Genomic DNA, 23,668 nt, shown 5'->3' with positions numbered 1-23,668 from the left:
GACAAAAGAATAAAATGAAAACAGATGGGTTGAGGCAGAGTTCAGATAGGTATTGAATTGTGCTGTAGTTTGGAGGGGAGGAGTGCATTTCAAGAGAAGGCTGGAAATCCTCAAATTGGTGCAAGTCAAAAATGTGGTTTGCTTTTGGTAACTATTATTTTAGCTGCACAAAAGTCACTGTGCTGTAGTGGCACTCCTTGATACTGAGTGCACTTTTCTCTCCAGTTTGTAACAGCATTGGAAGGAAACTGGTCTCCATAGCATTCAAGAGAGCCTTAGCTGTTCACTCTTGGTGACAGCAACATTTCTGTGTCTTTCTTTGAGATAAGGGTCTTCTCCATGGTTCCTCAAAACCTGACCAAAGGTTAGCTACAAGTGTGCACATTAGGACGGATTTTTTTGGACGTTATTGTTTAATTCTTTATTTTGGAAGTGAGGGGTAGTGTGTGCTTTTGGTTTCACTAATATTTAGTCGACTCTAATTAGCTGGTTTAGTTGGGGATTGCTATTGGAGACTGTGACTGGGGAGATAGTCCCTGTGTTTGGATGGACATGGAAAGCTGTAGACTGCCAGCACGTGCTTCAGGAGTTGGGATTTCAAAGGTAGCAGCTTGGTCGCAAGGATGGAAACGTTAACAAGCATTGCAAGGCCAATAGGTTGTGCTTATGCAAGAGTTATTGGCTTTGCCAGTGGTGTGGCATGGAGTAGTGTATAGTAGAGTGGCTTAGAGAGGAGTGGAGTGGCGTACCGTTTCATAGACTGGAGTGCAATGATGTACATTGCAGTGGCATAGAGTGAAGTGGGGTGGCATGTAAAGGAGTGGCATAGTTTGACATTGTGTTGAGTGGAGTGACATAGTGTAGAGTGGCATAGTGTAGAGTAGAACAGTAATGGTTGTATGTAACTTAAACGAGGAACAAAACTTAAAATAAACCCAAAGACATAAGTATTAAGGGGAATGGAGAAAGCAACATGAGAACTGGGAGTAGAGGACGTGTCCTGAAACTTGTACATGTATGGTGTTTGGTAATAAAAAGAAATGCATATAAAAGTGCAGCAGTGAAAGAAACACACTAATCTAGTAGAATCAATCTGTGCTTGATCCATACTCCACAGAAAGAAAAAAGTGATGTCTGGCATGCGTGGTCCTTTTTTTATTGCTTTCTGTCCTTTTTTGATGCACAGTAATATAAATTATTACAAGCTGTTTTCGTCGTTATATAGGAAGGAATTCAAGGATCCAGACCAGCTGTACCTCACTTTGAAAACTCTTCTAACACACATCAAGGTAGTTGTGCCACCAACATTTGTTTCCTTGTTTTGCATTATGCAGCTATTTTAGTGGTCACCCTCACTCTGGCAAAGGACTATTTCATCATGAGATCATTACAATTCATATTGTTTTTTTTAGTTTTTTTAATGAATTATGATCAGCATAAAAAAAGGCACAGGGTTCCTTTAGAACTTTTTTAATTTAAAATGAAAGAGCAGATGAACACACACTACACAGAAATATAATTTACCTCAGATCCATTACACTGCGCAGCATGCCATGTGCAAGCCTTTTATGGTGACAACGCTGTTATTTATAGATAACTTCAGTCCTGCCTTTTCCTATTTGTGTTCTCCATTGCTTATTATACTTTGAGGGATTTAATGCACTTCACATTCGCATCACCCTGTCCCAGTATGCTTCAGCAGTCATCGGAAAGATTGCATCTTGAACTGTGTGATTAATTATTAATGGCTATTTTTGTACACAGTGGCATTAAAGTTTCAACAATTTAGCATGGCTGAAAGCAAAGAATGGTTGAGATGGGCTCTAGTGCAGATTATATCACATGTATACTAGCAGATTAATAGTCTACTTCCCCTATTACAGAGTTCTTTTTCTGCCAAAATTGGGAGTGCTTAGAAGCTGGCTAACTCTTGGTAGAGTTAGGCAGATGTGGGACTAGTGCTAAAAAGTGGCAGCTTCCTGTCTGTTTTGTTGGAGTGCACAGAGACCCAACACACTAAACCGGGATGGTCAGGATATTTGCTATACTCTTAATAAAACCTAATTTGTTTGGAGGAATTTCCTCCTAAAATAGATAGTTATTCATTATAGTTTGTAATATCTTGTTGGCCAACCTGTACATAGTCTATCTGAACAACCCTTTTTTTTTTCAGGCACACCCAAGTTCATGGCCTTTTATGGAGCCAGTAAAGAAGTCTGAGGCACCGGATTACTATGAAGTCATCCGCTTTCCTATTGGTATGATGATCACTCCTCTGTGTTTGTATTGCAAATGTTATACCATAAAAGGAGAGCTTGCTGTGGCTTTCAAAGCTTGGTGCCTTGGGGTAATCAAATTCTTTAACCCTATTTAAAGCCACCACATCCACTGGTTCACCTGTTTGGATCATCATGCTCACAGTATGAAGTGTAATTGTCCCTCATAAAGAAGCTGCATCATAAGTTGGTAAAACAATCTTTTCTCCTGAGTACTGCAAAAAGCTATCGAAAATACCTGAAAGTTTGTGCATTAGTTGGCTGCCACACTGATAGTGTGTAATATTTTTAGTTGAAAGGGTGACAGATAACCAGTTGACAATATATGTCCTAACTATAGTCTTGATCAAGACACAATAATTTCATTGTTAAATTCTAACATCAGTGCTACATGTTAAGACCTAGAATATCTTATGTGGCCTTATTGCACACACAAGGTGGAAGATAAGCTGATCACTGACTTCAATTATGCTGGATTAAAAAAAAATACATAAAAGGGAAGTTGTGACTCTCTAATGTGAAAATAACTTGAAGAAAATAAAGTTAATGGGAAGTGTATAGGGGTTGAGGGGAAACGATTGTTGAGATGCTTAGCTCTCTGTAACAGGTACATTTTTGAGAATTTTATATTTTGAGTTGTAACTATGCCGCCTCTTTAACTTGGATTTTGTATTGGGAATTTCACTAGCTGTTTTATTTTAAACTATTTTTTAACTTTGTAAAGAACCCTGGCTTAACATTTTTGCTGTAGCATGGCTTGCCTGGCTTCCCGATTTCTCCCCCGCCCCCAAAAACCCAGAAATAGACTGGAAAGCACTTTTACTGGTCACTATCCCGTGGCGTACTTTTCTCTTGGATAAACCTGACTATCTGACCAGCTGCTGCTTCCTTCGCTGGTCACTGCTCCCAGGCTGCTGATCAACACGGTCGAACTGGCACAGGATAAAGTCCCAGGCACACAAATAGTCTCAGCCCCCATTAGCGAATTGGAAAGCTAAAAAGTGGCCCATGTTTGCAAATTGGGGCAGTTTTGAACTTGTAAAGACACAATGTATAAGTATTTTTCAGGGTATGGAAGAGTGCATGGACTTTAGCTTGCAGCAGGCAATGTATGTTTTCATGTTGGGAAATCAACAGTAAAACGCGACCCACCTGACCATAAATCAGGCCCACAACAGGCATGAAACCAGCCCTTACACTGACCTGCTAGACCAGCCCTGCAGGCACGGCTCGATTGGACGTATAGGGTAGTCCAGCCCTGCTAACCACCATGCTTCGTGGGCTACTCCTTTTCTGTGTTGTTGACTGGTGAGCTCATTGGTGCTGTTACATTCTCTTATATGTGATCTGAATAACCCCCTTAAAAATAACTTAATTGAAAGGTTACTATGATTAGGAGAAAAAACCTAAAACTATTAAAACTTGTGATTAACTTGAGTACAACTCCCCCATGCAAAGCCGAACCTTGGCATTCCTTTGTCAGAGATCTCTGCACTAGTTCTTTGCTTCTACGTAGTACATTCTGGGTACCATGCCTGTTCTTTTTGTCCAAAACCTGCAGCAAGCAATTTAGCTGTCAAAACAGTTTGTTTGATAGTATTGATAAATGACATTTATGAGGTCATCTGCTCCAGGGTATGCTGTTCACAGTATTCCAACATGCAGTGGGGGTTCTGCTCACAGGTAGTGAACTTTGGCTCAACCCTGCACAAGTGCCCCTGCTCTTTTTGCCTTTAGAATGGAGGTTGAATATGTTATTTTTTTTTATTTTTTATTTAATATTTACAAACTTGCAGTGACTATATTAGTTAGTGATTGTATGACTGCTCAGTTCACTGACAAGTAGTGAGGAGTACTTTATTTTTTTACACCACTATTGATATGTATGTATGTATGTATGTAGGTGTGTTCCACATTCACCACCACACATCTTGGACTAGTTTTTTTCTGCCATTGGGCTCAGACGTATAGGAACGCTGCTCGGAGATGTGTGCCTTAATATGTGCTGGGACATCCTTCTCGCTTCTTCCTCAGGTTAAACAGCCTCCCCTTTCCAGCCCTCCTTTCCACTTCTGTCCTAGGTGTCATGCAAAATTTCCATGGAGTGACCATCATGATGTAATATTTGCCTGTCCCTTGAGCACACAGAACTATTGCAAGCCTGCCTTGCACTTTCACTGGAGGGAACAAAGGGCCTTTGTTAGAGTAAGAAATGTGTGTATATTAAGTCACAAGTAGGTAGTTATAGTTAGGACCTAATTCCCATAGATAAAGCGTTTTTTTGTTTCGCCAATAACTTTGACGTCATTGAATGAATCTTCACAAAATGTTATGCTAATTACTTCAGCTGCGGTCTTCAAAGTTTTGGGGTGATCCATCAAACAGTGGGCAAGAAAAAAAGGGAGGGGGTTCCCAAAACGTGTTTTTCCCCATGCAAATTCCCATAGTGATTTTTGACACAACTACATCTTATCCACTGAACAGAATTACACCAAATTTGGCAGAAAGCTAGATCTTGGCCCTGCAGATCTTTTTGTGTGTTTGTGTAAATCTGTTCAGTAGTTTTTGTGTATTAAATAAAACAGAAAGACATTTGTATATCTTGGAAAGTGGATCCGACCTATATCATGCTGAGATCTGATTGCCTGCAACACTTCCATCAGAAAGTATTGGCAGCCAACTTGGGACTCAGCTGAGTCCCAAAAAAACAGTAAAATAAAAAGAGAATGGGGCAGGGTACAAATAGCCTGACTCCCTAGTCCTGGTAGTGGGGGTCCTCTAGGAATCTTGCCAGGGCCAAAAATAATTTAAAAATAAAATCACAGAGAATCACAAATCTTGTCAAAAATTAAAAGCAAAAAAAGGCATTATCTCCCATGCTTGTTTAAACTTCAGCCCCTGGGTGGGCCAGGTCCTAGGGGCATATTCAAATAATTATAATGGAAAGTTGGCACATGCAGTGCCCCCCCCCCCCCCCTTTTTCCCCAGTGGCTGATTTAGCACGCGGGGACCGCCACGTCCCCAGGACTAGCCAATGTTCATTAGGTGGGGGAGGGTGAGGAGGGCCGGCATGCAGCTGCCCCTCCCAAGGCTGTTTACAGCCCCAGGGACCGCCACCTCCCTAGCGCAGGCCGTTTTCTGCATTGGCAAGGGAGGCCGTGTGATGCCCTTCCTGGGCTTTTTTTCAGCCTTGGGGACTGCCACCTCCCTGGGACAGGTCAATGTTTTCAAGGGGAGGAGGGCTGTGCGACCTCCCTCCTGGGACGTTTTCGGACCACCACCACCACCTCCCTGGGGCCAGACCATGCAATTTTAAAGGAAAGGGGCCACGCTCCCCTCTCCCCCTTACTTGGAGCTGTTAATGGCCCCAGGGACTGCCACCCTCCAGGGACGCCTGGTTGCCAAGGTAACGCTCGACTTGGGGAGGGAGGTCAAAAGCTGTCAACTGCTGCTGCTCAATCTCAACGCAAGAAGGCGGAGACTGGAAAGGTTTCAGGTGGGGAACCATCCCCTGCTGCTGCTACAGAAGATCCTCTTGAAGGGGCAGTCTGATTGGAGGATCGATGGAAATGCTCAAGAGCTCAGGATAGCAGACTATTACCCAGTCCGTAGCCAGAAGTATTACTTGGGCCTGGTCTTTCTTGATCTTCTTGAGAACTCTGGGCAGAAGTGGTATTGGCAGAAAGGAGGCCTGAGTTTCACTCGAGACGAAAAGCGTTGCAGATCGAGTGCCTCCTTGAAGACTCCAGCGCGCAAAACGGCTGACATTGCGTGTTCTTTGCCGGGGCAAACTGATCTAACCAAGCCTCTCCCCAATGCTGAAAGAGACCTTGCGCCATCTCCGGATGGAGACACCATTCGTGATTGACCAGGCTGAGTTTGTCTTCTCTGGCATTCAGAGAGCCCATCAGATGTTGAACCACCAGGGATATGCTTTGATGATCCAGCCATGTACAGAGGAGTAGAACCTCTTGAAAAGGGTCTGCGACCCCACCCAGCCCTGCTTGTTGCTGGACCACATGGTGGTGAACACCTCCATCACTTTCCCTTTGAGAGAGGGAAGGGATACTTTTAATGCTAGCCTGATCACCCTGAGATCCAGAAGATTGATATGGAGCCCAGACTCTGCCGGAGACGAGATGCCTCTGATCTCTGCCTCTCCCATGTGACCACCCCATCCCAGGAGTGACGCATCTGTTACGTCACTACTGTCAGTTAAGGGAGAGGGATCTGCCTCCGACCCAATCGTGGTTCAAAAGCCACCACTGCAGATCTTATGCAGTGCCCTCTGAAATCTGGATGATGTCGGAGAGATTCCCCTAATACTGCACCCACTGGAACTTCAGGTTCCATCGCAGAGCCCACATGTGCCATGTGGCACCAGCAGGATGCAGTAGGCCATGAGGCCCAGCAGCCTCAGTGTCATTCTCACTGAAATCCAGGTCACAGGCTGAAATATTGTTATCTTAGCCTGAATATCCTGGACTCGACGCTCAGGAGGAGAGGCCCAAAATTGCACTGTATCCAAAACAGCTCTGATAAAAGGTAGCGTCTGAGAGGGAGTCAGGTGTGACTTTGGCACATTTACAGCAAACCCCAAAGACTGTAGAAGGTCCGCTGTAGTCTGGAGGTGGGAGACGGCAGCCAGGGGCGAGCCCACCTTCAACAGCCAGTCGTCGAGGTAGGGGAAAACTGAAACCTCTAACCTGTGCAGATGATCTGCCACCACCGCCATCACTGTGGTCAACACCCGAAGGGCGCTGGTAGTGCCAATGGGGAGCAGAGTAAACTGAAAATGCTCATGGCCTGCTTTGAAATGCAAGTAAGGTCTGTGGGCAGGCAGGAAGGGAATATATAAATATGCGTTCTGCAAGTCCAATACTACCATCCTGTCTCCTGGGCACATGGCAGATGTGACTTGAGTTGAAGTGAGTATTTTAAACTTCTCCTTCTTGAGGAAGAGATTGAGGGACTGGAGGTCTATGATAGGACGGAAACCCTTGTCCTTTTTGGGCACCAGAAAGTAGCGGGAATAACAACTACAACCTACCTCTATAGCTTCCTTGGCCAAGAGAGAAGTAATTTATTTTTGGAGTAGTGCCAGGTGATCCTCTGTCATCCGATCATCAAATGGTGGAATAGATGGAGGGGTAGTTTCGAAGGAGAGGGAGTAGCCCCTTTGGGCTACTTGTGATCCCACCTGTCTGAGGTGATGGATTGGCAGTGGGGCAGGTGATAGCGATTCCTGCCTCCATCTGGTCCTTGATGAGCGTCAGACTAGGAAGTTTTGGAGGCTGCAGCAGGAGGGGTGGTGGACTAGGCAGACAGCTGGCCTCCTGATCCGCAAGGACATCTGATCCCACATCCCCAGCCACGCAGAGGCTGGGCAGCATGTGCAGCACAATGGTTGGAGGGGAAAGAACATGGTTGGGCACCCCTTCCGTAGCCACAAAAGTGACGAAAAGCAAACTGAGGGGGAGGAGGAGGAGGAGCAGCTGCGAGGCCCAAGGACTGGGCTGTAGCCTGGGACTCCTTAAAGCACTCGAGCACCAAGTCTGCTTTATCTCCAAAGAGATGGGTGTCAATTGAAGGCATCTCCATAAGCGCAGACTAGACATCCCCCAAAAAAACAGACATCTACAACTAAGTGTGGTGCCTCAAGGCCTCAGTCGATACAGCCAATCTACCTAGTGAGTCGGTTGTATTCAGTCCACATCGTATCATGAACTTTGCTGCATCTTTTCCGTTAGAAACAGCTTGAGAGAGAATGGTCCAGGCCTCCTCCGGGACCTGTGGCAGCACCAGTGCAACCATGTCTGATAAGGTATGTGTATAACAGCCCAAAAGGCATGCTCTGTCCACGGCCAGATTGGAGGAAGAAAACATTTGCTTCCAAAGCTGATCCAGTCTTTTGGATTCCCTATCAGGGGGGTGCGGAAGGGAAATGTGCCTGAGGATGTAGAGGCCTGGATAACCAAGCTCTCAGGGGTGGGATGTTGCATCAGGAACACTGGGACATTAGGCGCTTGCCTATGGCAGTGGGCGATTGTCCTATTAGCAGGAGCCCCTGTGCTGGGTTTGGACAAAGTTCCCAGCAGGACCTAATTGAGGGCTTCATTAAAGAGCAAAATAGGTTCTGAAAAGGGAGACCCAGGCTGGAGCACCTCAGTCAAGAGCTTAGTCCTGGCGGCCACTGATGGCAACTCAAGGCCCAGAACCTCGGTCACTCTCCTCATCATGATTGGGTAAGACTTTACCTCCTCTGTAGCCGCAGTAGAAGGGAGAAAGCACGCCAGATGGAAGTGTCCCTACCTCTGTTTTCACACAGGTCCTGCGCCCAGTTCATGGGGTCATCAAGCTGGTATCCTAAAAGGTCTGGCGACCCCCCCCCCCCCCCCCCATCCTCCATAATCTCACTGTACCCGTACTTATTAGAATAAGGGTCAGGATCCGACCGAGGGAGTAAAGTCCCTGTTGAAGTCTGAATCTGCGTCTAGCAATTCCGGTCCGGTTCCGTGTTGGCAATGAGAATGGGATCAGCTCGGACCCTGGCGACGTCTGGAGCGTCGACGTCTGAACCGTTGTCGGAGAAGGTTGCGGTGGCATGACCAACGCCGATTCGGACCCGGAAAAAGATCCCTGGGTGTCCATGTGGAGCCGAAGTCACTGGTGCGGAACCCAAGAGGAGGGCTCCTGCCGGCCCAGAGGGGCCCAGAGGTGCTCTGACAGGGTCGAATTGCCCAAAAATGAGGTGCATGGCCTCGTAAAATTCCTGCAATTGGGCAGCGGTGACTCTGGCTCCCAGAAACTCGAGAAGGCGTAGAGCCGACCCAGAATTAGGCTCCGAAGACCGAGGCCTAGAGCGATGATGTTCCTTTTCCTGCGTCATGTCATCCGACCGATTAGGTGAAGTTGAGGAATGCTTGCTCTTCTTCGACTTCTTCTTGTGCTTACCCGAACGTTCTGAGGACTTGGCGTGGGACAACAAAGGGTATGGGCTCTACGAATGGTCTCAGGTCCTTCCTTTCACCCACGAGCAACGCGGAGTCGAGTGCCGGAACGCAAATAGCTTTAAGGACCACTCCCTCAGAGCCTTCAGATGTTATATTTAGGTGTGATAACATCTGTTTTGGTTAAAAAAAAAAAACAACTTTTAGGAATTCACTGAAAAAGCCAAAGGTTAAGTAATGTTGTAGTTAGGTGAATGTCATTGACAGCATCAACGTTTTGAACTAAAAAAAAATCAAAAAAAATCACTAGTTATAATTAGCAGTGCTAGCTGTAACTTGCTATCCGCTATGCACTGCTTATGACCTCATATATTAAATCACTTATGACATGTTCTAGGACATCATTTATGACATCACTGATGACATCTCAAATTACATTATTGATACCACTGGGGATGACATTGTTTTTTTTTTTTTTTTTTTTTTAAAACACATTTTAACATTCCCACAAATAGGTGCACTTCTGGTAAGCCATGTAGGTCCTCCGTTCTCCAAGTCCTCTCAATGCCCCCTCTTCTAGCAAATATTTCCCAACTCAGTAGTGGAATGTCAGGGGAGTACGGAAGGCGGATTCAGGTCTTCTGGAGGCAACGTTGCCAGCAGTGTCTGACAATCTGCAGCTCCTTGGTATCAGAAAGTTGGAGCCGGGGCTTCAACAGGACCCACAGCAGAGTCTCGTAGTTACGGGTTGCGTTGTTCCTCTCCAAGTCCTAGTTACCTGGACATGGATCCACTGATTGAACCATTAGAACTGTGCTGCAAGGTAATGTGTTCAATGGCATGTGTGGCTGTAAATACAGATGCTCTGCATACTCCTGCCATCTAGTATTGGGTTCGGAGTGTTCCAAGTTGTTTTTCTTTGAAGAATCATTTTCAATTCACAGAATTGAGTGGCACGTCCTTCTCAGTGATACCCCACATGGTCATCAACTCCTTTGTTAGATTGTTTTTTCTCCATCGTCTCGTTTGGGCATGTCTCTTTAGGTCTTCTTCCCTTCGCTCCACTTTCAAAACCTTCCTTTCCCATCTTTACTCTATGAACAGTATTGTTTTTAATGGCGTTTTCTCAAATTCTTACGCTGGTCTCGCTCCGTCGGTCCAGGTGCCCTAACCCGTTTGGGCTTTCCTCGGAGCGTCACTGATGTTTAAAAAAAAAAAAAAAAAACAGTAAGAATTGGCAATATGTCCCCTTGGCCCTCCAACAGCATCAGGGAACCGATTTATACTTGTTGTAGTGGATCATGCAACCAGGTACCCTGAAGCAATTCCCCTGAGGACTACTACTGCCCCTGCAGTAGCTAGGGCCCTCATTGATGTATTCACCAGAGTGGGCTTTTGCAAAAGAAGTGGCGTCAGACAGAGGTACAAATTTCATGCCTGGCGTCATGTCTGGGCTGAATGTGGTGTGACTTTTAGTCACAGGAGGCACTCATGAAATTCTTCAACACAATTTAAAAAAATATATTTTTGAAAGAAAAGTAATCTAGAGTCGACATTCAATAATTCAAAACAAATTTCCATATATTTCTGGAAAAAAGTACATGAAATATCACTAATACCAAGATCCACTTAGACATAATACTTAGCATATCTGAGTGCACTACATATACTTTTGTCCAATCAGAGTCAATGGACGCAGATTTTATTAACAGGCATTTATATTATTGCAGCCCTGATGAAGTCATTGGGAAACTCCCAGACAAAACACGTGTTGGCTGCAAGGTTGGATGTCAGGCCTAAAGTTGTATTAATGACATAATCATATGATATGTATGGAGAACATCATTGAACATTTATTGGACAAATTTGGATTTTGACTTGTGAAAATAAGACTGGAGCAACCCAGAGCAACCCAGGACAATCTTCTTTAATCCACATTGGAAATGGACTTGGTTATTGATTTTGAACTATAGGACACTGAAATGTATACTGATAAGTTTACTTTTTTCCAGAAATGTATGGAAATTTGTTTTGAATTATTGAATGTTGACTCTAGATTACTTTTCTTTCAAAAATATTTGTTTTTAAATTGTGTTGAAGAGTTTCATGAGTGCCTCCTGTGACTAAAATTCAGAAGTGGTTCTTTCAGCACACATTCAAGGGCTCACGGGTGGGGCCCATCAGGGCTGCACCATTTAAGATAGCTATATTTATCAGATTATCACCTCATTACCCAAAGCACCTTTATCTCCCATTAAAGCACACCCGCACAAAGTTAAAATTTTTGAATGTGGTGTGACCTATACGTTCACCACCCCATATCATCCCCATTGCAATGGTCTTGTTGAGAGATTTAACAAGACATTGAAAGGAATGGTTGGTGGACTCCCTGAAAAACTCAGAAGGCAATAGGATGTCCTACTCCCATGCCTGCTCTTAGCTTACAGGGAAGTGCCAGAGAAGGGAGTAGGGTTTCCCCCTTTGAACTTTTGTTTGGGCATCCTGTGAGGGGAGCACTTTTTCTTGTAAAGGAGGGATGGGAGAGACCTTGCAGGGAACCAAAGCAAGACACAGTGGACTATGTACTTGGCCTTCACTGTAGAATGGCTGAATACATAGTAAAGGCATCCAAAAACTTTGAGGCCAGCCAAGAGGTCCAGAAGCTCTGGTATGACCAAAAGGCTGCACTGGTGGAGTTCTAACCAGGGCAGAAGGTGGGGGTCTTGGAGCCTTTTGCTCCTAGGACAAATGGAGTGGGTCCTCCCCCATCGTAGAAAGGAAAGGGGAAGTTACCTACTTGGTGGACTTTGGCTCTTGCAGGAACCCTAAAAGGGTGATCCATGTAAACCACCTGAAACCCTTTCATGATAGATCTGAAATGACAATGCTGATGGTCACTGATGAGAGACAGGAATCTGAGAGTGAACCTCTCCCTGATCTCCTCTCCAGCAACCCAAAAGATGGCTCAGTTGAAGGAGTGTTTTTTTTCAGACACCCTCACTGACGAACAGCAGACTAAATGCAAGCAAGTCTTGCATCAGTATGCTGAGCTCTTCTCTTTGACTCATGGTCAAACTACATGCTGTACCCATGATGTGGACACTGGAGACAGCTTGCCTGTTAAAAACAAAATATATAGACAGTCTAATCGTGCCAAAGAGAGCATCAACGCTTAGGTCAGCAAGATGCTGGAATTGGGAGTCATTGATCACCCCGAGAGCCCCTGAGCAGCCCAGTTGTTCTAGTCCCCAAACCTCATTCCCAGGGTGGAAATAAAAAATAAATTAGGTTTCGTGCGGACTATAGGGGTCCTAAGGTTGTGACTAAAACAGATGCCCACCAAATTCCTAGGGCTGATGAACTTAGAGACAGGCTAGGGGCAGCCAAATATCTCAGTACTTTGTATCTCACACCAGGGTACTTGAAGATAGGTCAGACCCCTGGAGCAAAAGAAAAGTAAGCATTGTCTACTCCTGATGTGCATTGTCAGTTCACTGTTAACGCCCTTTGGTCTGAAGAATGCCCCTGCCACCTTCCAACGGTTGGTGAACAAAGTCCTTGCTGGGTTAGAAGTGTTTAGTGCAGTATATCTTGATGATATTGCGGTCTTTGGCTCAACCTGGCAGGATCACCTGATCCACCTTGGTAAGGTCCTTGAGGGTCTGCGAAAAGCAGGCCTCACTATCAAGGCAATCAACTGCCAGATAGGGCAGGCCGGGTTGTATACTTGGGGCCACCTTGTAGGTGGAGGATACGTTCAACCACTGCAAGCCAAGATCCAGAAAATTCTGGACTGGGTAGCTCCACCAACCCAGACTCCAGTCAGGGCATACCTTGGCTTGACTGGGTACTATATGTTTTTTTTTAAAGGATATGGCACCATTGTGGCCCCTCTCGCAGAACTAACCACTAAGAAAATGCCAAAAAAAGTAAACTGGACGATCCGCTGTCAAAAGGCCTTTGACACCCTGGAAAAAGCAATGTGCTCAGCACCTGTTCTAAAAGCTCCAGAGTACACTAAGCAGCTCATTGTGCAGACAGATGCCTATATATATGGGATGGAAGCAGCGTTAGAGTGCCATTGAGAGGGAAGGCTTTGCTGTGGTTTGGTCTCTGAAGATGCTCAGACCATACTTGTTTGGTTCCCCCTTCCTACTTCAAACTGACCACAGGCCTCTCAGATAGCTGATGCAAATGAAAGGTGAAAACCCCCAACTGATGGTGGTCCATCTTCCTACAGGGAATTAACTTTACAATGGAACACAGACCTGGGACTGACAAACCCAATGCAGATGGCCTTTCCAGATTCTTCCACTTTGAAGATGAAGACTTTCATGGGAAGGGTTAGTTTCATCCTCTTTCGTTTGGAAGGGGGTCATGTAGGGGAGTGCCTCTTTTGATATGGTCTCACACCCCCAACACACACACTTTTTGCCTGGTTTCTGGTGTGATTGTGAAGGTTAGTGCACTCGGTCCCTGCTAACAAGGTCTTCAGTGCCAGATCTTTGTCCAAAACTGCTCAGTTTTTTGCCCAATTGGCAACCTCTTTAGTACCACTGTAAGCCCCTTGTTAATAGTACACCTGGTAACTAGGGCCAGGAGTACTAAGAAAAGTCTGAGGGCTGCAGCACCAATTGTGCCACCGTCACAGACTCCTCATCCAACCCACACAGAGCTGACATTGCAGACTGCATGTGTTGGAGCATGCTTAATTGAAAACACGACCTGTCACACACCCGTGTATGCCAGGTCCCCTAACACTGCATGTACCAGGTGTAAGTCATCCCTAAGGCAGGGTGCATTCAGGCACATGTGAGGGCATATATGCATGAGCCTCTCCTGCCCTCTATAAGGCTTCCAAAAGGCCCCTTACTGAGGTCCCAGAACGCCACTGCCACCAGGCCATGGCCAGCTCCAAAAAACAGATTTGGATGCCCTGCCTTCTGGCTCAGCCCCAAAAATTGCCAAGGCCAAGACATCATCTTCAGCATCGACCTCAATGTCTTCGGTCTGAAACATTGTGGCAATTTCCATTCAAACCTCTGCACCAACCACTTCAGCACAGTCAACGAAAGTGCACCGCCTGAAATGCTTGGTCTCGAAAACCAGCCTTTCAAACTCTTCGGAGCCGAAAGACTCTAGTCAATCTTCAGCCACACCATCTCCTGTTGAACCCATTTTGTAGACAGTGGATGCTTGTCTGCGCCGCCTCCACATCCAGGAATATACAGAAAGCATCATTGCTCCTCGTTACCTTCAAGCAGAAACTATCTTTTCAGGAGGCTCTGGACACATCACCTCTAAAGAAGACCAAGGACAAGGCTACCACTATTCACAAGCATTTTCCTCGTACTTCACCACCACCTACGTCTCCTCCACCTTCTTCCCCTCCTCATTCACCTGTCTCTCCTACTGCAGGAGATTTTGCACCACAGGGTTCCCCGTTATTCAATGGGGGGAGATTTGGGTGGGACACACCAGGACCCAGATCCAAGGGGGACACGTGACCCTGATCCCATGATCTCCACAGATCCATACTTATACCCCGCACAACCCTCACTGCCAGAGGATGCTAAATCCTTCCAACAGGTGATTGCTCCAGCAGCTGCCTTCCACAGTGTTGAGCTTCACATGAACCCCACTGAACTGGACTTTCCTTTTGCTACCCTAACGTCCACACACAGGAATGTCCAGTTCTTCCCCATGCTACCTGGCATACTTTGTCATGCAGATAACATTTTTCAGGAACCAGTCCGCTCTAGGGTTATCACCCCTAGTGTTGACAAAAAAAATACAAAGCTGCTGCTCCCTCTGATCCATCATATAGAAGATCTCAGGTTCCACCAGATTCTGTTGTGACTGCTACCACTCATAAACTGACCAATAGTCAGGCCCCAGGGGACTCTCCTCCCCCAGATAAGGAGAGCAAAAAGATTGACGGCACAGGTAAAGGTATCACTGGCACATCGCCAACTCACAAGCCTTACTTGCAAGATATGATCGGGCTCACTGGGATGAGATGGAGGAGCTCCTCCAATATCTCCCACATGAGCACTGCAAAAGGGGACAACAGATTGTCATTCAACAGCAGACAATCTGTAATAACTCCATCAGATGTGCCTTTGATGCCGTGGACACTGCTGCAAGTGGCATCAATACTAGCGTCCTAGTAAGGAGACATCCCTGGCTTAGATGCTCAGGTTTTAAACCTGTGGTACAACAAGTGATACTAAACATGCCCTTCGAATAGGAGCATCTTTTCGGCCCTCAAGTTGGACTCCACCCTTGAGAAGCCTAAAAAAGACACTGATACTACAAAAGCCATGGGTGCTTTACAGTCCCCCTCCCAAAGGGGTACTCTTTGTCGCCCCACATTCAGAGGTGGTTACAAACCAATGACCTCGGAGACCTCCACATGTCAGGTCAGACAGCTTCTGAGTTCATAGTCACAAGGCTTCTATAGAGGTACTTATAGAGGTAACAACATATGAGGTAGAGGAAAGAGCACCACCACCTGCACCTCTACATCAACAACTAAACTGTGACTATCTACGTGTTCCTCCACCACCAATAATCCACACCTGCCGAGGGACACATTCAAAATTTACCTACAAAAATGGTTAACATCACCTTCGACCAGTGGATCCTATCCATTACCCAACTTGGTTACTGTCTGGAGCTCATTACCACTCTTTCAAACATTCCCCCCCCCCCTGCTTTCACAGACTTTCTCAAGAGCACCTTCTTCTCAAACAAGAGGTACAATCCATTATTCTCAAATGAGCCATCAAGACAGTTCTGCTACAATACCAACAAACAGGAGTATTCTTTCTGAGACCTCTCAGTATAGCGCCATTGTGATCCTCCTCATCAGTCCCTAGCCCTGAAAGCATTTCTTCGTCACCGCTCTCACAAAGTTGTCCTAGTCTGCACAGACAATATGACAGCGGTGTACTACCTTCAGAAACGGGGGGGGTTTGGGCACTGTCACTCCAATTGTCACAACTCTCTCAGACAATATGGAAATGGGCTCTCCACCTTCTCATTCACCTAGTGGCAGAGTATCTCCCAGGAATGCTTGTTTTAGTTGCATCACATCTCTCAGACGTCTTGGTGAGCTCCAGGCACTAACCTTGGATGAACCATTCTTCCAAATTCATAGGGACAAGGTGGATCTATATTAATCCATTGAGTTACCAGTCGTCTTCCTGCTACCTGACTCAGTTGCTGAAAGAGCCTTTCACACTTTAGATATTAAACATGCATTAATGTTCTACATTGACAGAACTAAAGAGTTTAGGAAGACTAAACATCTCTTTATAGCCTTTTCACTACCTTACAAAGTCAATCCAGTATCCAAGAACAGCATAGCTATGTGGATAGTAAAATGTATTCAAACTTGTTACACTAAGCAAAAAGACAACTTCCTGTTACTCCGAGAGCACACACTACCAGAAAGAAGGGAAGCTGCTATGGCTTTCTTTGGAAATATTCCGATAGCTGACTATTGTAAGGCAGCTACATGGTCTACACCACATACATTTACAAAAACACTATTGTGTAGGTGTACTTGCTTGCCAGGAAGCGACTGTAGGCCAAGCAGTACTAAGAACACTTTCCCAGTCAACTGCAACTCCAACAGGCTAGCCACTGCTTTTATGGAGGGACTGCTTTACAGTAAATGCAGAGCATGTGTATCTACAGCCGTGCATGCCATTGAACGAAAAATGTTACTTAACCAGTAAGCATCAGTTCTTGGCATGTAGTGCTGTAGATTTACATGCTCCCTCCGACCTCCCTAGACGCCTGGGGCCCTTTCAATTACTTTATACTTGAATATAGTTGTGTGTGTTTTTATATATATATCTATATATATATATATATTCAAAAAACAAGATTCTCTTTCTGTTTTAGCAAGAGAAAACCGCACTCTGTCGTTGTGCCAAAAATACCTTAACTTTTAATACATTAGTGAGATCATAAACAAACAAACAGGAATCCCCTGACGCGTTTCGGTCTCACCAGACCTTGTTCACAGGTGTTTCCTGTGTGCTAATTTCGGCGCTTAAAATAAAGTACTCCAAAGTAACAGAAAAAATACTCAAGTTACACCACTTATCAAGAGTTACTCCATAACATCACTAAATATATATACTTTAACAAAGAAAAATTAAACGTTTTTCTATATACATATTTACCAAATTGTAACAGTGTTTTGACTACAATCCAAGGTGTTTTTCACTGAGTTCCACATTGCATTCTGGTATATGTAGTTTATAGCATTTCATTAAATCAAATTATTTTTAAATATATGTCATAAAATCTTGTTTCAGCGACTAATGGAGACTTCAAAACAATTTCTGAGGTGTGTTAACAAAATATAGGGGCCCTCATTAGTTTTTAATTTATATTCACATTGGATTCATATTCATGTATTGCATGTTACCTACAATAGCACAATCCCCAAAGTTTCTTTTAAACAAGGCCCTCGCTAAATCCTGCACCTCTGATGGAAGAAAATTAATGTTTGGGTATTATTCCTTCAGTCAATTTATATTGATAGCACCAAAATTGTATGTCTATCTGACAAATGACAACGGGAAAGAAAGCATCTTATCAATTGGTGGAAATGACATAAAATAAATGAATGGCAACATCTTATGAGCTATGACAACTCTTATAGGTGTACAAATAACTCCTCATCCTGGTTTAAACCTAGCGGGGTGAGAGATCGGATATCAAGTATATGTCTGGATTCTAGTTGACGCAATTTCTTTTCTCTGTCACCACCGCGTTCTGATTTTAGTACCTGATCAATTACATAGAATGTCATGAGTTCCCACTTGCTATCATGTTTCTGTTCCATATGTCTCGCTGTTGCATAGCTCCTATCTATATTGATAGTTGCTCGAATATGTTCTAAAATTCGCTTTTTAGTCTCACATATGGTACTGCCAACATATTTCAACCCACAAGGACATTCAATCACATATACTGTGAATCGACTTTTACAGTTCAAGTGCTTACGTATCACTCTCTCCATGCCAGTATTTGTTGAGTACTCTTTCTTATTCACCCCAATTTTACATGCCTTACAGCTGCTGCACTTCCAAAAGCCAGTTTTCTGTAACCAGTTTGCTTTTGTAGTTTGGAAATGTGTGTGCGTTAATTTATCCCTTAAGTTTGCTGATCTTCTGAAAGTCATTAATGGGAATTGTCCCATGATTTCCCCCACTATTGGGTCCATTTGTAAAATTGCCCAATGGTTTTCCAAGATTTTACGAACTTGTGTAGCACTCTGTGAGTATGTTGTTATGAACCTCAGCTGTTGTTGTTTGGCATGTTTAATGGCTTGGTTTCCTCCATGAATTAGTTGTTCTCTTGATGATTGTTTCACACGTTTCTGTGCCAGAGCTAAACACTTTTTCGGATATTGTCTTGTCAGGAATCTCTCCTCCGCTAATTTCAAGTGCTTCTCACACTCTTCCGGCTCTGAGCAGATTTTCTTTATTCGTAGAAATTCACCATAGGGAATGTTCCACTTTGTTCGTGGTGGGTGAAAACTGTTAGCATGTAATATGGAGTTCGTAGCTGTTATTTTCCTGTGCAATGAAGTCTGAATTGTCCCCTCTTTAACATAAATTTCTGTATCTAGAAATGTCACACGTGTTGCACTGATGTCGTAGGTGAAATTAAGTTTGGCTACATTAGAGTTCAAGATCTTAAAGTATTCATCAAATTCTGACTCAGTACCATCCCAGATAAGAAAAAGGTCATCAATAAACCTCAACCAAGTCACTACTTTTTGTTGGTAAATCTCGTTTTCTTCTGCCCAAGCTATTAGTTGTTCAAACCATCCCATCGTCCGATTCGCAAAATTGGGAGAAAAAGAAAAACCCATTGCCGTGCCCTTAATTTGCAGATACAGTTGTTGGTTAAACAAAAAATAATTATTTGTTAGACAAATGTTAATCATTTCCAGAAGCATCTCATTGTGTTGATAAAAACGTATATTGCTTTGGTTGAGAAAGAATTTGCATGCCTGGATTCCTATTTGATGTTCAATGTTCGTGTACAGTGAAACTACATCCATTGTTACTAATTTATAGGTGTCCTGCCAAGGTATCCCTTCCAATTGTAACAGTAAGTCTCCTGTATCACGTTAATAGGAGTTCAAATTTCTTGCCAAGGGTGCTAGAAAGAAATCTATGTATTCTGACATAGGTTCTAATAGAGATGCTTTGGCTGATATTATAGGTCTACCTGGTGGATGTTGCAAATTTTTATGAATTTTAGGGAGGAAGTATATTGTTGGAGTTACAGGATGTTCCACTAACAAATATTTTGCCTCTACTTGATCAATGAGGCCTTGATCTTCCCACCTTAAGATACACGAATTTATCTCCTCCTTCAGTTTTATTACTGGGTTCCCAGTAGCAAGTTTTATCCGACAATTGCCGCATCGCTTCTTTCACATAATCCTGTTTATTTTGTATTACAATGTTTCCACCTTTGTCCGCAGGTTTGATTTCAACCATTGTTTCCATCTGAAGTCTGTGCAACGCCTGTTTCTCTGGTATGGTTAAGTTCTCCTCTTTGGGGCGGGCCTGACAGATAAAAGACCACCTTCCAAGTTTTACCCAGCACTACCAGCAGGAAATAAAATAGATTTATTTGCGGAGATGGTCATTCATGATCTTTATAAAAAGAATTGGAATAAGAAAGAGGAGAACTTAACCATACCAGAGAAACAGGCGTTGCACAACCTATGTCAGAATACATAGATTTCTTTCTAGCACCCTTGGCAAGAAATTTGAACTCCTATTTACGTGATACAGGAGACTTACTGTTACAATTGGAAGGGATACCTTGGCAGGACACCTATAAATTAGTAACAATGGATGTAGTTTCGCTGTACACGAACATTGAACATCAAATAGGAATCCAGGCATGCAAATTCTTTCTCAACCAAAGGAATATACGTTTTTATCAACACAATGAGATGCTTCTGGAAATGATTAACATTTGTCTAACAAATAATTATTTTTTGTTTAACCAACAACTGTATCTGCAAATTAAGGGCACGGCAATGGGTTTTTCTTTTTCTCCCAATTTTGCGAATCTGACGATGGGATGGTTTGAACAACGAATAGCTTGGGCAGAAGAAAACGAGATTTACCAACAAAAAGTAGTGACTTGGTTGAGGTTTATTGATGACCTTTTTCTTATCTTGGATGGTACTGAGTCAGAATTTGATGAATACTTTAAGATCTTGAACTCTAATGTAGCCAAACTTAATTTCACCTACAACATCAGTGCAACACGTGTGACATTTCTAGATACAGAAATTTATGTTAAAGAGGGGACAATTCAGACTTCATTGCACAGGAAAATAACAGCTACGAACTCCATATTACATGCTAACAGTTTTCACCCACCACGAACAAAGTGGAACATTCCCTATGGTGAATTTCTACGAATAAAGAAAATCTGCTCAGAGCCGGAAGAGTGTGAGAAGCACTTGAAATTAGCGGAGGAGAGATTCCTGACAAGACAATATCCGAAAAAGTGTTTAGCTCTGGCACAGAAACGTGTGAAACAATCATCAAGAGAACAACTAATTCATGGAGGAAACCAAGCCATTAAACATGCCAAACAACAACAGCTGAGGTTCATAACAACATACTCACAGAGTGCTACACAAGTTCGTAAAATCTTGGAAAACCATTGGGCAATTTTACAAATGGACCCAATAGTGGGGGAAATCATGGGACAATTCCCATTAATGACTTTCAGAAGAACAGCAAACTTAAGGGATAAATTAACGCACAGCCATTTCCAAACTACAAAAGCAAACTGGTTACAGAAAACTGGCTTTTGGAAGTGCAGCAGCTGTAAGGCATGTAAAATTGGGGTGAATAAGAAAGAGTACTCAACAAATACTGGCATGGAGAGAGTGATACGTAAGCACTTGAACTGTAAAAGTCGATTCACAGTAAATGTGATTGAATGTCCTTGTGGGTTGAAATATGTTGGCAGTACCATATGTGAGACTAAAAAGCAAATTTTAGAACATATTCGAGCCACTATCAATATAGATAGGAGCTATGCAACAGCGAGACATATGGAACAGAAACATGATAGCAAGTGGGAACTCATGACATTCTATGTAATTGATCAGGTAGGTACTAAAATCAGAACGCGGTGGTGACAGAGAAAAGAAATTGCGTCAACTAGAATCCAGACATATACTTGATATCCGATCTCTCACCCCGCTAGGTTTAAACCAGGATGAGGAGTTATTTGTACACCTATAAGAGTTGTCATAGCTCATAAGATGTTGCCATTCATTTATTTTATGTCATTTCCACCAATTGATAAGATGCTTTCTTTCCCGTTGTCATTTGTCAGATAGACATACAATTTTGGTGCTATCAATATAAATTGACTGAAGGAATAATACCCAAACATTAATTTTCTTCCATCAGAGGTGCAGGATTTAGCGAGGGCCTTGTTTAAAAGAAACTTTGGGGATTGTGCTATTGTAGGTAACATGCAATACATGAATATGAATCCAATGTGAATATAAATTAAAAACTAATGAGGGCCCCTATATTTTGTTAACACACCTCAGAAATTGTTTTGAAGTCTCCATTAGTCGCTGAAACAAGATTTTATGTCATATATTTAAAAATAATTTGATTTAATGAAATGCTATAAACTACATATACCAGAATGCAATGTGGAACTCGGTGAAAAACACCTTGGATTGTAGTCAAAACACTGTTAAAATTTGGTAAATATGTATATAGAAAAACGTTTAATTTTTCTTTGTTAAAGTATATATATTTAGTGATGTTATGGAGTAACTCTTGATAAGTGGTGTAACTTGAGTATTTTTTCTGTTACTTTGGAGTACTTTATTTTAAGCGCCGAAATTAGCACACAGGAAACACCTGTGAACAAGGTCTGGTGAGACCGAAACGCGTCAGGGGATTCCTGTTTGTTTGTTTATGATCTCACTAATGTATTAAAAGTTAAGGTATTTTTGGCACAACGACAGAGTGCGGTTTTCTCTTGCTAAAACAGAAAGAGAATCTTGTTTTTTGAAAATATGGTTGTCCTGCCTCAAACCAGCACCACAAACCAGCACCACCGGAGAATTAAGTGCGCCGCAACACGCAGATCAGGACATCTTTTCTTTTATATATATATATATATATATATATATATATATATATATATATATATATATAGAGAGAGTTACATTTGCATGGACATAATTCTCTATATTTCCTATACACTGCTATTTTCACCCGTCTGCAGAAAAGCAATCTAACAAACAGTCGATGGCCATGCACAGTATCACCCAGAAGGAGGACCCACTCAATCCCGCAACTCAAAAATGCTTCTTTGCAGAAAAACAACTTGCAACACTCCGAACCCAACACTGCATGGAAGGAGTATGCAGAGCATGTAAATCTACAGCACTGCATGCCACAAACATGCTTACTGGGTAAGTAAAATTTTTCCTTCTAAGCCAGGTGCTGCAAGTGCTCCCTCCGACGTGGGTCTTTGTAACTTGGCCAGTGCCACTCTCCACTTGACCGACCTACCATCAGTGTGTTCAGGTCACGAATTATGCGGTAAGGGATAACTAGCAGCAGGATAGGAAAAAAAATCAGTAGACAAGGAAATGCTACAATTTACTTGTAACAATCCTCCCTGCCACAGATAATGGCAGCAATTTCCAAAACTCAGTGCTTGATCGCAGCCCGTGGAGCGCCGTTCCAATATTGCCTTCCAGCAGTTATCAGAGACAGGTTCTCTCACAGGTTAGCTCATGCAAGTCTCTGGGATGGGGCATATCCCTGTTTAGTGGGAAGAAATGGGATTTCTGTCCTGAAATTGTTTCAGTAATGCAATCGCTTTCGGTAAATCTACAGCCAGCTCATTGAGGAACAGCAAAATGCCATCACCATAGAGGACAATATAATCTTACGCTCTGTGTGTATATATAGTCCTTTATAGTGCTCCCCTTATCTAGCTCTGTTTACAATGGGTTCTACTGCCAGAGCAAATAGTAATGGGGATACAAGACTACCCTGTCTTGTCCCCCGGGCCAGTCCATAAGATTCTGAGATGGTCCTGCCTGTCCACATTCGGGCCGTGGATGTTGTATAGAGAAGTCTTGTCCACTGGGCGAACTCCCGCCCAAACCCCATTTTCAACATTACCTGAAAGAGAAAGTCTCAGAGCAAATTGTTGAACCCTTTCTCAATGTCAATTACTCCTACAGCTGCTCCCTGTTTCCCCGGAAAGTCTGCATTCAGTATCAAAATAAGCCTGTGGATATTTAGAGCTGTATTGCAGTGGTTCCCAACCTTTTGACTCATGAGGACCCCCAATGAATCATTACTGGAATCCAGGGACCCCCAGCAA

The 23,668-nt window shown here is 43.5% G+C and overlaps 1 protein-coding gene across 1 annotated transcript in view; it reads left to right on the top strand.

The window, feature by feature from the left end:
* Positions 1-23,668, top strand: part of KAT2A (lysine acetyltransferase 2A) — a 182,969-nt gene that overhangs the window by 90,866 nt on the left and 68,435 nt on the right. Inside the window, exons 16-17 of the mRNA XM_069237676.1 lie at positions 1,226-1,289; positions 2,174-2,258. Coding sequence (XP_069093777.1) covers positions 1,226-1,289; positions 2,174-2,258 — 149 coding nt within the window. The remainder of the gene's footprint in view (positions 1-1,225; positions 1,290-2,173; positions 2,259-23,668) is intronic.

The sequence above is a fragment of the Pleurodeles waltl genome, chromosome 6 (assembly GCF_031143425.1).
Source record: "Pleurodeles waltl isolate 20211129_DDA chromosome 6, aPleWal1.hap1.20221129, whole genome shotgun sequence".
In the NCBI taxonomy this organism is placed as follows: domain Eukaryota; kingdom Metazoa; phylum Chordata; class Amphibia; order Caudata; family Salamandridae; genus Pleurodeles; species Pleurodeles waltl.
The sequence above is the reverse complement of the archived record's forward strand: the minus strand, read 5'-3'. Positions and strand labels throughout refer to the sequence as shown.